At 37.5% G+C, this 16,730-nt stretch overlaps 1 protein-coding gene across 1 annotated transcript; it reads left to right on the top strand.

Moving 5' to 3' along the window:
- The first annotated feature begins 6,142 nt into the window (after window positions 1–6,142).
- On the top strand, window positions 6,143–15,312 carry LOC132034352 (cullin-1). Its single transcript, XM_059424673.1, has 20 exons — window positions 6,143–6,296; window positions 8,090–8,281; window positions 8,372–8,471; window positions 9,238–9,423; window positions 9,688–9,735; window positions 9,816–10,019; window positions 10,135–10,212; window positions 10,388–10,477; window positions 10,549–10,629; window positions 10,712–10,774; window positions 12,817–12,852; window positions 12,924–13,010; window positions 13,102–13,251; window positions 13,352–13,407; window positions 13,493–13,613; window positions 13,687–13,848; window positions 14,026–14,169; window positions 14,278–14,496; window positions 14,591–14,758; window positions 14,848–15,312. The coding sequence occupies exons 2-20, from the start codon at window positions 8,148–8,150 to the stop codon at window positions 14,947–14,949; spliced, it is 2,229 nt and encodes a 742-aa protein (XP_059280656.1). The 5' UTR covers window positions 6,143–6,296; window positions 8,090–8,147; the 3' UTR covers window positions 14,950–15,312.
- Window positions 15,313–16,730: the final 1,418 nt, after the last annotated feature.

Genomic DNA, 16,730 nt, shown 5'->3' with positions numbered 1-16,730 from the left:
AGGTGGGGGTTCTATCGGGAAATAATCTATATTTGGGAGTCGGGGGTTCCTTTTACTTTTTTTCTTATCTTATTGATTTTATATTATGTTGCGTGAACTTAATCTTATAGTCCATATGACGCTACCGCACGTGTGGCGCATCGATACTACTCTTGCCACATCCTTCCGGTGTAGTTATGTCGTAGGTTTTGTTATAGTTTCTCCTTGTGGATTACCTGGACATCTTCCTACAAACCTTGCTCATCTCATTCCGTGCGTAGGTCGTGTCGTTATTTTATTTATCCTTGTGTACAGGGAGCTCTTGTAGCTCGTCTAGACTAGATCCTGGGATTTTTCAATTTTCTTGTATCAATAACAAGAGTGCTGCGAGTTTTACTTTTAACTTCAGGATTGTTAAGTATTTTATTGTTAACAAAACTGTTGAACATTGGGTTGGTTGGTAAGGGTTCACCTACTAGGTTGAAACACGGTAGGTGCACGCACGGCTCGTAAGTTAGGTCGTGACAATTTGTGAGGGTAAAGGTCATCGAATTTCTAGAAGGGTTGAAAATAAAATGAATAGCATCCTCCCCATACCATCCGTGTGCAAACAGACAGGTGAAATCAACCAACAAGATCCTGATTTAGAATATTAAGAAGAAGCTAGAGGATGCCAAGGGGAGATAGACGGAAGAATTACCGGGGGTGATGTAGGCATACAGAACTACTCCTAAAACTAGCACAGCGAAACCCTATTTTCCCTGGTGTACGGGGCCGAGGCCCTGATACCAGCGGAGATCGAGGAACCAAGCATCCAAGACACCCTAAATCTCGCGACAGAACAGCAGGGAAAGGGGCCGACGTGGTTGGAGCGTCGAAGAACGGAGAGAAATGGCTTTTGTGTGTATGATAGCACCGAAGCAGAAGGTTGAAAGATATTTCAACAGAAAAACAAACTTGAGGCATTTCAAAATTGGCGACTACGTCCTCCGTAAGATCACCCTCGGGACGTCAATACAAACTCGAGCCTAATTGGGAAGGCCCATACCAAATCGTAGGGATTGCGGGCAAAGGATCTTACCGAATCAGGGACGAGTAAAGAAAGTGTTGCAAGCTGTGCACTTACCTAATAAGTATACAGACCGGTTGTGTATCAGCTTCCCTTATTCAATGCAAGAAGAATGCACGATTTTACCATGGAAACTCCTTGCTCGGGCGGATTAAAAATCACGACCTACCCCAAGAGGATTTCAGCTCCACTAACCGAGCAACTTCAAAGTTACAACTCTATCGTAAGCTAGGAATCAACTCCCATAATCCCTCACCCTCTTACAATAACGTTTATGCAACCTAGAACTAACCCTCGTAGTCCCTTCACTTGTAATGCTCCCACTTCGCAAGCACCGCACTTGACTAACCTCTAGCCAAAGACCACTAAAACACCTAGACTAACTCTAGCCTGACCACTCAAAATCTTGTGAAAACACACTTCCAACAAGCACACTTTAAGAATTTAAAAACACCTACAACCAGCTAAAAACAAGAGTATAAGCTTTCAGCTTTAAGCACAAATAAACAAAAACTTACAAGAAAGAACTTAGACTAAATCAAGGTTGATCGGTTCTTCGCTTTGCAAGTGACTTGTTCTTAAGAGAAACTTGAGAATTTGTGACTAAGAAAGATTTGTTCGATTTTGATTAGGTTTTCAAGTCTACTCAATATGTTTCCATCACGTTGGATATATAGGCAGAGTAATGGGACGGATAGAGACCACTTGTTCACTTTGATCTAAAGTACGGGCTAGCTCACTACCGTATTCGCGCGCAAAGAAAAGGGTTCTCCTTTTTACCATACCTCCGTCCCCTACCGACAAGGTAAGGTGCATAGAGAGCAGACATGTACCAGGTCTTTTATCTGGTTCTGCAACAATTTGACAATCATCAAAACACGAATGCGCTTGGAACTATCAAAAAGGAATTAAAGAATAGGTGGAACGTCAGCCATCTCAAGAGATACTACTTTTGATGAGGATGACAGGTATGATTGCATAAATCCATTATTTATTCTACCCTAACTTGCTTTCTCTCCACGACAGGAATAACTCGGGAAGGAGCTACCCTTCCCTCCCTCCTGACTGCCGGATGGAGGACGAAAGACACGTGTTGAACTCTTTTCCTAGACCTAGGTTTTATCCCGAAGAGGCTTTACTCGCAAGGTTTTTAAAGAGGCGACAAGAAAAACGTGTCGCATCTGATCAGGAATCGAAAAACCTGGAGAGAACTCTACCAGATGTTGTCAAACCCGATACTCGAGTCCTCAGTACCTCACAAGCGTGTACCAAGGGGAGAGAAGAAAGATTGAGTGAGCTGGACAAATGCACGAAGACTGGGACTGCTGGGGAAAAGAGAATGCTAGTCCTTGCCTAGCTTTCCCCGCCCTCACGATCTTAAGCAAATTTTTCCAGTTTTTAAGAAAGCAATTTGTTCGTGTAAGCTCCAGGGAAAATGAAATAAGAATTTTCACTTATTTTTCAGAACACTCACCAATGAGGTATCTCTTAAAAGAAGAAAATCATTCGGGGCAAAACCGAACTCGGAAGCCATATGGCCCAGCAAAAAAATCGGTTCAAACACACGATACGACCTTTAAAGCCTCTGAGCGTGCAGGTTCTATGAACCTTTGTGCCATTAAATAAGGTTAAGACTTCTTCCTCATCAGCACCGAAATCCAGGGGCCCCTCTCTTTATTTGTGAAACAGACGAATGATTCCTGATAGCAAAAAGTGTCTTCGGAAGTGACATGCCCGAACTGAGTTAAAAAAGATGACCTCAAACACAAAACGCTAGAGTAAAAAACGCATGCACCGGTCATCCATTTTTAAGCTTAAACACCGGCACTCGAATATGAACATAGTTCCAGTAGACGGGCATATCATGCCCGATGGTTAAGTGTTAAAAATAAAAGCCAACAAGATTATTTGCAATCGCTATTGTTGCCAGCAAAGCACATGTCAAAGTGCAAAAGAAATCAAGTGAACGCGATCACGTGCATATTAATACATGTGAAAATACTCCAAGAAACAATTTTTCCTTCCAAGCACGCAGGCTCAGACAAACATTTTGAGGGCACACAGGCCCGATGTTCAGCAGATAAAACTCAAAAAGAAATATAATCACGAGCGCGCAGGCTTAGACAAAAAGCGGACTAAGGGTTTGTATAAATGGTAGACATGCCAGCGGAATGGTAGGAGATATTGGCATTCACAGGGACCAAGCGGATCTCTATTTTGGGCCTCCAACTGCAATCCAGATTTATCCAATCGAGGCAAGAATTGGTGACCAGGGAGCGAATCGTCATGACAGATTCCAATCGGCGGCTAATGGGGAAATCCCCCGAGCAATTGATAAGTGGGGGATGATTTCAAAGAACGATGGAACCCAAATCAATCTCCTGGGCGTCAATAGAAGGGGAGATGTAGTTTTCATGGTTGGAAGAGTCATTATAAGCCCCCATGGGCGACCCCGCCGCCTGAGTGGCGACCAAGTGTTGTGATGAAGAAGATGAAGTAGACACGCTTGAGAAGTAGTTTTTCAAAAAGTTATTGGAAGGCAAAGGTATTGTTCTTAAAAATCCGCAAAGGCACCTTAAATTGAGGAAAAATCAATCATTCACCTCGATTGACGAAACAGCGTGCCTTCGTTTAACGTTAGATACCCGCTTCTGAAGTGATATACCAAATGGGTGAAGAGACGCATTTAATGTAACCCTGATAAAATGTCCAATCGTGTGGGGAGTTGCAACGTTCCGCTACTTTCCCACGTAAAATTTGACAGGCTAGGCTCTTCCCCTTCCCGATCTCATAGTTATGATGGGATCCGACAAGGGGGGACTATCTGTATTGGGCTAAATCCATGCCCGGGTTAGATTCCACAACCGGGAGCTCAGAGAGGCCGGAAGGACTCTCGCAGCTGGCATCCACTCCCACCAACTCGGGTCACATTAATCAATCAATCTCGAAGCATCGGACGCAATAAAGGTCAGTGTTAGTTGGAAAGTCTTGTTTTGATTTCTATATAGATAGCTTATCATGTAAGCTAAGGCATCTTCACTTCATCTCTTGTCACATCTCCTATTTTCTCTCCTCGCAATACGTATTCGGACTCATTTTAGAACTTATATTTATCTTGCTTGTTTAGTTATTTCTTAAGCTCGGCTTTGTTCGACCTAACTCTTGCAAAATACAAACATTGACCCCGAAAAGAGAGTTTCGGAATTGGATACAACCTACTGGTCTTTAAACCCATTAAATAAAAATCTCTAACTGATTATCTGTTTTCAACGGAAAACAAATCATAGTATTCAAAGCTTGCTACTGTGAGTGTGAGTTATTCAAGTATTCAACACGAGTCGGTTTGACATACTGTAGATATTAACTTGATACTGCTCACATTTCTTGATACTGCTCACATTTCAATTGAAGTGTCTCATTTTCCTTTTTAGTCATTTTTTAAAAGAATGCCTCTTATTTTGTAACTTTCTAATTCCAACATTTGACATGACTTGTTTAAGACCACCAGATTCAAAGGTATTTTATTAGGACCCCAAATTAAAGCATCTCTTATTTTCTTAAACTTCGGGCCTAATCAAATTAAGACACGTGAATTGAAACAGAGGGAGTATATGATAAGGCAGAATTTGTATTGTTTAGTTATTTTGTTATTATGGGGAGTTTTTGTGTAATTGATCATTGATCAGATTCTATGCAAATTTTATTACTCTTATTAGACAACCTGTGTCACTCACTCTAAAACGCAGGTTGTTGAATATGATTTACTTACTGTAAATGCAAGCAAGCTAGAAGAGAAGAAGCAAATCAATCTTGTAGCTTCTTAGAAATGAACACTTATGAGGAGGTTGTGCAAATTTATGTCCCTTCGGTGCAAATGCTGATTGTGACTGGGAAGTGCCTTTATGTGATTTGAGTGTGACTACTATTTGATGAAAGTTATAAATGTTGGTTTTACCTATAAAAAATAAGTCGATGCACTTATTTGAGAGCCAGTCCTCCAGGTAAGCTAAATGATTTGGAGAGCGAAGGCCTTTGAAAATTGATACAACGAAGCTTCTTAGTATTGACTGCATATGCGCACTTTAAGAAAGCACAGAAATTTTTTTAATCTTGTTGTCTCAAGTAAAGTGTCTATAACATATCAAATAAGCTAAATACATAGGCAACCCCTCAAAATTATCATAATTTTTCATTTAGACGCCTCAACTGACATTATGACCCATTAGACACTCCCACTAGAATCAAAGTGTACCTAGTAAAAATAAGTCAAATTTATTATATTAGTTAATGAAGAGTAGTTTGTCTTTTCAGTAAAATGGAAAGAAATCTATATTTGTCAAAGTCTCATTGTTGGTAATGACAATCACATATATGAATAACTTGGATGAAAAATGATTTCATTGAGGAATTTTATTTTATTGGGTAAATAAGATAAGATATCAAGGAAACTAAATTATCTTAAAATTCTCAAAACATGTTTAGTATATTTTCTTCAAAAAGTTTATTTCAAATAATAAAACATAACATCTAAAATAACTCGAAAAGAGAAAACATTGTCATTTTTAAGTGAAGCAACTGTTACAACTACTTAAAAAAAGAAAAAGAAAGACACCATATTATCCAAACAAAACATAATTTCATAGACCTCATAAAACACTGTCAAAAAAATTGTAAAAAGATAACAAAATACACACCAATTTGTAATTAGTTGGAATCACCAATATAAATAATCCTCTGCACTCATTGTGCTGTATTCACTACTCTCATTCCTAAATAAATGGTGTTTTAGATTTTTCATTTTGTTTTAAAATAAGTGATGCTTAAAGATTTCAATAAGAAATTGATCTTATTCTTCCAAACTTACCCTTATTTACATAATCAAGAATTATTAAGTAACTTTTCTTTTTTAGACATTTGATTATATATAAATTAATAAAAACACTTCTAATTTTCTAAAAGTGAGCAATTTTCTTTTTTTATGAAAAACGGAGGGAGTTAAAAAAAGAAAAAAAGTATAATTTTCGATTCAAGCACAAACTAGAAAGAGTAGAGGTAAATTAGCAATTACCGCGGCAAAAATGGAAATAGTTAGAAGTATGAGTCAGGTTTTTAGAGTAAACAGGGAAAACGCATAAAAGGGGAAAGAGAGATTCACATCTCACCCCTATTCCATTTCTCATCAATCAATGCTTCCTCACAAAACCATCTCCTGCCCTCATCGGCTCTAAATTCTCCCATCACTTTTCCGGTAATATTTTTCCCCTTAAATTATCACCTCCGATTCCATATATATATATATGATGTTGTGGTTTAGGCTTTGCTGCTTCTTCATTTGATTCTGCTATTGATTTTTGTTTCGACTAGTTATTGAAATTTTGTTGTTTATTTTGCGATCTTCTGACTAGTTTTATGTTGTTGTGAGGTTCTTATTGTTGTTCTTTTGTGGTTAGGTATAGTGGAGGTTTAGTGTTTGTTATTAGTAGGGTTTGAGTTCGATATTCGGTTCATTATTTGTTGCGATTGGCGGTAGTCATGTAAACTAGCAATTCAATATGAAACACTCATTCCAGAAGTTTGGTTTATTTCTTTGACTGCCTGTAACTTTAGTGTTTGGACACTATTCAGTTTTCAGTGTCTTAGATTTGCTTAATTTTTGTCTTCTCAGATTTATTTATTTGTTTATGTATGTTTATGGGAAAATGTTGTATACAGTTTTCCTTTTTTGGCGGAATGCTGAAAATTGCTTAAAAGGAATAGCTCATATCTTTTTGTAAAAAGTATGCAATTATGGTGACTCTAGCTTATTTAGGTCCTAGGAATAACGTGGTTGGACAGTTAGTTGGTTCTGGAACTCTCTATCAAGTCAGGGTCTCTTGGAACTAAGCAGGTTCGTTAGGGATCAATTAATTACTTCGAATGTGCTTACAGTTATATCATATGATACGACCTGACTTGTCTCATGCTACCAAAATGCTGTTACCTTGTGGGTACTAGACCAATAACTGCAGTTTCCAGGAAAATCCCTGATTCCGGGCAAAGAGTGGTAAGAGCTTGCAAGCAAATTGCAACATGTAAACAATAGAACTTAGAGTGGAACAAAGAAAGAAATAGAGAGGAAACTATGACTTGTGGGTTATTTAGTTATGAAAAATCAGCTTAGATGATTTTTTTTGGCAAGTAAATATGGATTGCCAATGAGGCAATTACTTAGGGTTTCCTTTTGGCTCAATGTAGGTAGTCTCTGCTGCACATTATCATACTCATGGGGGGCTCTTTCTTATGCTTCTTTTTGTTTTGACATGTTGATATTCCCCGTTTCTTTAGTACTTTTACTTTAGGCTTATCTCAGCACTCTTTTAGTTTGGACTTGCATAGTCACATATGTCATCAAAAAAAAAAAAAAATTGCATAGTCACATACATGGTTCATTTGTTCTCGATAATACATTATGCTGAAAGTCCTATACACCCACGACTAGATATCTAATTCAGAGTGGTAAAGAATCTTTAGAAGACCAAGATCATGCTTAAGCTATAAAAACTCACTACATTTGCCAATGTAGGCATTTATGACTAGTAATTCGGAATATTTCCAGTTAGTGAACTTTGGTTCGTTCCTTTTATGCAATTCTACTGGTGATAACTGTGCTTTATTGGCTTCTACTTCTTCTCTCCTCTTCACATTGCTTGAATTTTAAGCGTCCAATATGTAATCCTGTTTTTTGTTCTTGATTTTTAGTCAGATTCTACCACCCTTTCTATAGTGCGACTCAGAAATGCCTCACGGTTCTCGTGTGATTCTAGCATGCATCACGCCTTAACAGCCCCTCACTTAGAAGTGTTGAAACCCAAGTATTCTGCTCCATAGATTTGGGATTCAATAAGAGCATTCTTCCTGTCATCTATTCGTTTCTTCTCAATAGTAAAGTCAAATAGTGTCATTTGATTTTCTGACTCGCTTAAAAATTGCTTAATTTTCTTACTAGCTGTTGTTAAGTTTAGTTGGTGATGTGATTTAAATTGGAAACATGGTACTCCACAGGTGTTCGGAATTTGAGTAGGGTTGCATTCTGTTGAACTGTGAAGATATTGAAATCACAATGAACCAGCGTGCCACAATCGATTTAGATGCGGGATGGGACTTCATGCAAAAGGGCATTACAAAGCTGAAGAACATTTTAGAAGGGCAGCCTGAGCCTCAGTTCAGCTCAGAGGACTATATGCTGCTATATACGTATCCTTTTAGACCCCCACACTGTTTGGGTTTTAACTTGTAGATAACTTGGATTTGGTTCACATTTTGTTTCCTTAAGTTTGTTAACAGGACAATTTACAACATGTGTACTCAGAAGCCTCCACATGATTATTCTCAACAGTTGTATGACAAATATCGTGAATCTTTTGAAGAATATATCACAGCAACGGTAAGGATAGCTGCAGTTTTCATTTACATTTCACTTCAGTAGCAACTAAATGGAGTAACAGAAATAAACAGGAAAAATAAGAGTTGAAGTATTATTTTTAACCCTTCTTTGATGTTTGCTTTCTATGTACCATTCCGGGATGCTCTCTATGTATCATTCTAGGATGTTTGAAATTTATAGAATGATTTTTTTAAGAAAGAAACAAAAAATCATTCGTTTGATGAACCCTTTTGTTGCCTCTTTTACTTTTGGATTTTAGGCATGTAAATAGAGAACTTTCTATGGGTAATTTTTTTGGTGTCCTCTATGATTTTTGGGTAATTTTCTTGGTGCCCCTTATGATTTTATTTAGTAAGGATCCATGTGCAAGCACATCAACAGGTTTTTTTAGGATCTGAATGTAACTCAGATACTGCATTTTCAAGAAGGCTATTATTTTTAAAATTTTATTCCCGCTATTGTAAAAACTGATTTTCAAAGGAGGACTGACATTGTATAAGATTTAAATTTAGTAAAGCTACTCTTGCTTCTTCTTTATCCCATGGAATAATAAGAAAAGGATACGGGGCAAGTGGAGAAAGTTAGAAACCACAGCTAATTCCTTGAATTTTTTTGTATGTAAATTTAGTCGTGCAATTTAGCTTAGGAGTTCAAAATGATGGAAAACTCAAATTTGGCTTGACGTTTGCTTACCTAATTTTTTGTTGCTCCAAATAATTATATCTTGGCATAACGTTACAATTCAATTTCACTATTTTTGAATTAGGTATTGCCTTCTTTGAGAGAAAAACATGATGAGTTCATGTTGCGAGAGCTAGTAAAAAGATGGTCAAACCATAAGGTCATGGTCAGATGGTTATCACGATTCTTCCATTATCTTGACCGCTATTTCATTGCCCGGAGATCTCTGCCTGGTCTTAATGAAGTTGGACTAACTTGCTTCCGTGATCTGGTAATTTATGGTTCTTCCTGTCTTTTTTCTCTTTTACTCGGAATTTTGCTTATCTGGTCATATATTAATACATCTTCACCTGATCACTTGATTAAATTATAAACAAGTGAGTTCAGCTCATGGCTTCTGTGTTGGTTTTGTTCATTCCATTTTCTGGCCTCTTTTAGAATTTGGTTTCAGTTTGGCAATATACTCAACTGCTGCAAGGTCCTTTTATGAGAAAATGTTATCATTTATCTTACTGGCAACTGCTTTCTGTTTCAGGTCTACCAAGAGTTGAATGGCAAAGTCAGGGATGCTGTTATATCTCTGGTATCGCTTTGGTCTTGCTTTGAGTTCTCACTACAATTACTTTTTTCCATTTAAATGAGTAATAACATTCCTCTAACCAGATTGATCAAGAGCGTGAGGGAGAGCAAATTGACAGAGCTCTACTGAAGAATGTGCTAGATATATTTGTTGAAATTGGTATGGGGTCAATGGATTATTATGAGAACGATTTTGAAGCTGCAATGCTGAAGGACACTGCGGCTTATTATTCTCGCAAAGCTTCTAACTGGATCCTTGAAGATTCATGTCCAGATTATATGCTGAAAGTTAGTATACCGCGTATGCAACCCCTAGATTCTATCACTCTTGCTCCTTCTTTCTGTCTTTTTTCTGGTTAACGTCCATATGTTAACCTTCATAATCATGTCAATGTTCCTTTAGGCCGAGGAGTGCTTGAAACGGGAGAAGGATAGGGTCTCTCATTATCTCCATTCAAGTAGTGAGACAAAGTTGCTTGAGGTTCATTCTAGCTCTTAATCTTTTTGCTTTACTAAAACTCTATCCTTCAAGATGGAGGATGTTGCTAACTTCATCGTGTATTCACAAATTCAGTTTTTGTTGTTCACATTTTTTTCTGGATCTAGCCTATCAACATTAAATTACTTGCAACTCTACTACTCTCATCTTTCTACAGAAAGTGCAACATGAGTTGTTGTCTGTGTATGCTACACAACTTCTTGAGAAGGAGCACTCTGGATGCCATGCGTTACTAAGAGATGATAAGGTACTTAGCAGCATCTTAATGTCCATGGTATTGAATTTTTTCAGTCATTGACACAATCATGTTTTAATTAGGTCGAAGATTTATCAAGGATGTATAGGCTCTTTTCTAAGATTCCTCGAGGCCTAGACCCTGTGGCTAATATATTTAAGCAGGTTTGTGATCTCATGACCTCACATTCTTCAATTGTATGCTTATAAGTTACTTCATATGTCTTTTTTTTTTTTCTGAATGCAGCATGTTACTGCTGAAGGTACAGCTTTGGTGAAACAGGCTGAAGATGCTGCTAGCAACAAAAAGGTTTGTACAATCTATCCTTTACTCAAATTCTTTGGTCTAGAGAAGTTTGGTTCTTCCTCATTTGGCGTTTATACAGTTTGACTGACTTGGAACAAGTCAAACCAAAAGTTTCTGCTATTTTAATATGCCAAGTTACTTGTATAGTTGTATTCTAGCGTCTGATAAGCTTAGTTTCGTATTTTAACACATCTATCTATTATGAACTGGGAGAAAGGGAGTGGGGGAGATTGTCCCCAGAAGACGCTCAATTTACGTACAAGAGAGAAAAAAAATCCATTCATTAGAAAGCTCATGCTGCTACACAATTCATCAAGTCCAAAGAGATTGTAAACTCAGTGAAAAGAGTAAGTGAGAAGAAGTTTAGTGACCTTTCTCAAAAATAGCAATTGATTGAAAAGGGGAGATGACTGCTATATAATAGTGTATCACATCCTGAATTGTCAGTCTGTGAGACTAGCTATTTATTGCTGATTAGAGCATCTTGCTATTCTGCTTATTTTGATTTTCCAGTTTGTGCTTTTGATGAGTTTTGTTCAGAGTGTTTTTTTTTTTTTTCCTTTTCTCGGAAACTGGTAATGTTGTATTCCTCAGCATTTAGGATATGCTGGCCACCATCAAAAGAACAAAAAGCAGTAACAAGACAGAAATACTTACAGAGAGCGTAGGAAATCTAGAAGGTCTATTTCCTCTACATCTTTTTCTTTACACCAAAAGTAAAAAGATACGATACAATTCCATTTAACTTAGTGGATGGAATTGGAAGCTTCTGCTATTCCTTTCCTTCCACACTGTCCACCAAATGCAAAGTGGAATTATTCTCCACCATTTCTTCTGGCTCTTGCTTCCTCCTCTTCTAATCCAACTGCAGTATGCTCAGGCATGGTCCATATTGTATTTGTAAGACTAAAGAATAGTTGCCATAGCTGTGATGTGAAACTGCAATGCAAAAAAAAAGATGATTGTTGGCCTCTTCAGCTTCCCCGCATACTTGACATCTTGAAACAATGATCTGCCCCTTTTTCTTCAAAAACTTCTTGTGTCAAACAGGCCCTTCTCATGACCAACCATGTGAAGCATTTTACTTAGTTGGTGCTACGTTTTTCCACACGTTTCTCCACAATATTTGATGCTTTCTGTTTGTTTGCGTATTAGTTAACCTGTAGGCCTTGTTGACAGAGAATACCCCATCCTTGCTATGCATCCACCTTAAAGTATCTGGTTCTGAGGCGGTGCCTTTGAACTGCTCCAGGCTATGTAACAAATTGGCCGCCCTATCCACTTCCCAATCATTCAGCAATCTTCTAAACGAAAGATTCCATCCCTGATCTGACCAAACATTCACTGACAGTGCCCTCTGGATTGCATATCCTATACAAATCAGGAAATGAATCCTTTAAAGGCCTCTGATTGTTCCAGCTATCTCCCCAAAACATTGTCTTCGTCCCATCTCACTTTTTTGTTCAAATTGCTTTCCATACTTGGCTACAGATTTCTAATTGTTCTCCAGACCTCTGTCCCATGTGGGTTTGAACTAACAGTACTGCACCATGGATTTAATTCCCCATACTTGCTTTTGATCACCCCCATACTTATTCAGAGATTTCTTGTTAACATCATGTCTTCTCTTTTGTATCAAAAGCTTGAAGTCACAAAGTTTGATTTCATCTCAGTGATGTTTTGTTTCATTTTCTTTATTTGTCTTTCAGTACATGCCATTGATAATTTAGTGGTTGGAATGTTTCTTCAAAGAGATGTAAAACTTTCTTTGAAAGAGAAACCCCCCCATCAAATTCTGTACTTATCCTGAAAGAAAGAGCATGAGTAGTTGCTTAGGGAACCAACAAATGATTTTTGTCACATTTCCTTCTTTTATGTATTTTAAATTCTCCCCGTCTGCTGGTTGGAACAATAAAATCATGGTCAGTTAATCGTCTTTATAAGGACGATTCTCTTAATGCCGAGATGTATTTCTTTGTGAATGCATTTAGTAGAAATAGTTCAATGTCTTGCATTCTTTCTGATCACCTAGTGTTCTTCAACAGGCAGAGAAGAGAGATGTGGTTGGTTTGCAGGAACAGGTAATCCATACTAAATCTGTATCTGATCCTTGAATATGTCTTTGGTGGTTAACTTACTTCTGAATTTTCAGGTTTTTGTTCGGAAAGTGATTGAGCTTCATGACAAATATTTGGCATATGTGAATAACTGTTTTCAAAACCACACACTTTTTCACAAGGTATGTATTGAAGCACGGGATAGTTGTCTAATTTAATTGTTCTACTGCATTAGGTAAATTGCTAATATATGTCCCCTTTGTCAATTTCTAGGCACTTAAAGAAGCTTTTGAACTTTTCTGCAACAAGGGCGTTGCTGGTAGCTCAAGTGCTGAACTTCTCGCCACATTCTGCGACAACATTCTCAAAAAAGGAGGGAGTGAGAAATTGAGTGATGAAGCCATTGAAGAGACGCTGGAGAAGGTGAGCTCTTGCTCTATAGATCCCCTTTTTCCTCTAGAACATCTGCTTTTTCTTGGTACTACTGGAGCAGCAGAAAGCTAATAATAGATCTCACTTGCAGGTTGTAAAGCTTCTAGCATATATTAGTGATAAGGACTTGTTTGCAGAATTCTATAGGTAGTTCCCGCTACTGTGTATCTCAGCCACTACTTGGATAGTAGCTTGTTTGTTGCAAATTTATTATTTCCTTTATTTTTTCCAGGAAAAAGCTAGCTCGGCGGTTGTTATTCGATAAGAGTGCCAATGATGAACATGAGAGAAGTATCCTAACAAAGTTGAAGCAGCAGTGTGGGGGCCAGTTCACATCAAAGATGGAGGGAATGGTAAGCTATCCGGATCAATTATGTTGTGTTTGAGGCTATGTTGTCTTGTGACATTCTTCTTCTCTTCCTATAGGTCACAGATTTGACATTGGCAAGGGAAAATCAAGCCAGCTTTGAGGAGTATTTGAGCAACAATCCAGCAGCAAATCCAGGAATTGACTTGACGGTGACTGTCTTGACTACTGGCTTCTGGCCTAGCTACAAGTCTTTTGATCTCAACCTTCCAGCAGAAATGGTATTTCAGATCATCTCTTAATTGGCATTATGTGGTTGATTTATCTTGGTTTTGGCCCTTGTTCCTCTTGCTGAAGTCGTTCTCTTTGGGCAAAGAATGATGCATGTTCTTTTGCTTGAGTCATTTTTCTTGTCAAACATCCTGTCATTGACGCATTTTTTGGCTGTGCATTATCAGGTTAGGTGTGTTGAAGTATTCAAGGAGTTTTATCAAACAAAAACGAAGCACAGGAAACTTACGTGGATATACTCTTTGGGAACTTGCAACATAAATGGAAAATTTGAGCCAAAGACTATTGAGCTCGTTGTCACCACTTATCAGGTTATTCAGATTGGCTTACTTTTCTCCATCAGATAGGCTTACTTAATGTGAAACATTTTTATATGTTATCAATGAGAAAATGAGACTGAAACTTCTTCCTTTTCATAGGCTTCTGCTCTGTTGCTCTTTAATGCATCAGATAGGTTGAGTTATCAGGAAATCATGACGCAATTAAACCTATCAGATGATGATGTTGTTCGGCTTCTTCATTCTCTTTCGTGTGCGAAGTACAAGATTCTCAACAAGGAGCCAAGCACCAAAACAATTTCTCCGACTGATGTCTTTGAATTCAACACAAAGTTCACTGACAAAATGAGGAGGATCAAGGTATAACAAGTGACGAGTTGGGTTAACCTTTCTATTATGAGTCATTGGACTATGTTATTGAATCCGTGAGGATATTGCTGTAATGGGAATGCAGATACCTCTCCCTCCCGTGGATGAGAAGAAAAAGGTAATTGAAGATGTTGACAAGGATAGGCGGTATGCTATAGATGCTTCAATTGTGCGTATTATGAAGAGTCGTAAAGTATTGGGCTACCAGCAACTAGTCATGGAGTGCGTTGAGCAGTTGGGACGCATGTTCAAGGTATCCTCAGAATGACTTCTCCTACTCAATTTTAATGTTCGTTATTTAAGTTTGACTGAGCTGATTACTTTGTTTTAAATACCTTGTAGCCTGATGTCAAAGCTATCAAGAAGAGAATTGAAGATTTGATAACTAGAGATTACCTAGAGAGGGACAAAGACAACCCAAACTTGTTCAAGTACTTGGCATGATTGCAGATCATAGTAAACGAGTGATGTTTGTATGGACTTCTGCAATCAACATAGAAGGAGAAACATGCCGTCCAAGATAAAGACGGAGTTCTGTAAATCCCTACCTTCCTTGACTTTGATTGCCTTGCATCAGGAGCTTGAAACTTTTTGTACAAATATGGTTAAGATTCCAGGAAGAAGTAGAATTGCCTCAGATACTTGAGATGAGATTGCCTTAACTTCTTCTTCCAATCTTATATGGCCCTTTCGCTTGCTATATTCTGTGTTTTGTCGGTTTTTTATTCGAGTTTGAGTAAATGTAATATTCCAGCTAATAACTTACCCTCTCTGGATTCAGCACAATGGTAATTTCTTTTTAGTACATGCTCTGCAATTCTACTTTCTCGGTTCTCTGTAGAATGTGACTTGGGACCTTGGTGGTCCTTATGGGGCTTTCTTTCAACCTTGTGCAAGTTTATTAGATCTGATAATCTATTGGATCCTCATGACTCAGTTCTCTCTCTTGAATGAATGCACACTTTGCCTTATTTTAGGTCCATTCTCCCAAACATTACAAACGTTAAAACTTTAGCTTCGGAATGGTATTCAGGCCACAATCTAAATTGTATAGCATTGTTGATAGAAGATACCAGCTCGATATAATAACACTAATAAAGTCACTAAAATATGCTATAAAATTACAAAACCAGTTACTATTAGAAATTACGAGAAATGTCAGTGGATTATATATTTGCAGAATAACTACTGGAAAAGAGTCACATATGACTTCTAGTCCAGAGAATTCTTGATTTTGTTTCAATATACTAATTATTTAGTGCGGTTAAGAGGACTCTTGTATTGAGATACAAATTATTTAGTATTGAAATAAAATGGGTTTAGATCAAGTAACATGAACATTGAGAATTGATAAAGTTGATCCGCAGTATTTATTATTGAGGTGTAGTTGATAGAGTCAAACAGAAGAAGATTGAAAATTCTATGATGTTTGCTGATACCATAGTTGGTGTCCCAATTTATGCACTCAAGTTTTAGGATATGGTGCCCGGGAAATTGATTACCAGAATTAATTTGGTGAAAATGACATCAAACATGTAAATTATTCCTGAATGGAAATTCAACATTTAGAGCCATAATAATTATGAAGGTATGGTGTCTCATTTGATAATAGGTGAAGCGATGTTCATCAAAAGAATCAAGAATACCATCTGACCAAGAAGTATTAAGAAAAATGAATGAAAAATATTGAAGAATATTCGCGATAGTTATCAATGTATGTCGGTAGGTCATTTAAGTTACAGATACAATTAATATAAACTTTAAAAAATTGTACTATAGTAACCATTATATTCAACTGTATAATTTAAATTAAGCAACCAACCCCCCTCCCTCAGAGGAGTGGAATCTTCCACGTTAAAGCAAATGGATATAATTATTAAGTCTAATACCACCAAAACTAATTCACCTTAGAAATTGGAGTCTATTGTTATTCTCTTACCTCTCATTATTTGTGCACAACACAAATCAATTGGGCTAAATGGGGAAATCTTGCTGCTGCGCAGAATCAGATGATGATGGTAATGACAACTTGAAGATAATCTTAGTGATGGTCATAGCTCTTGTTTTGATGGTCATCTGCCACTCTCCACCAAGAATGAGAGGTGTCTTGGTATACCGATGTTAAGATTTTATTTATTTCTATCCATCTTCAAGTTTCAATCCATTGTATTTGCAAAAACAAAATAGTTCTTGACTTTCAATCTCCCAATTGTGTAAAAACTCTA

This window comes from Lycium ferocissimum, chromosome 10 (genome assembly GCF_029784015.1).
Source record: "Lycium ferocissimum isolate CSIRO_LF1 chromosome 10, AGI_CSIRO_Lferr_CH_V1, whole genome shotgun sequence".
In the NCBI taxonomy this organism is placed as follows: domain Eukaryota; kingdom Viridiplantae; phylum Streptophyta; class Magnoliopsida; order Solanales; family Solanaceae; genus Lycium; species Lycium ferocissimum.
The sequence above is the reverse complement of the archived record's forward strand: the minus strand, read 5'-3'. Positions and strand labels throughout refer to the sequence as shown.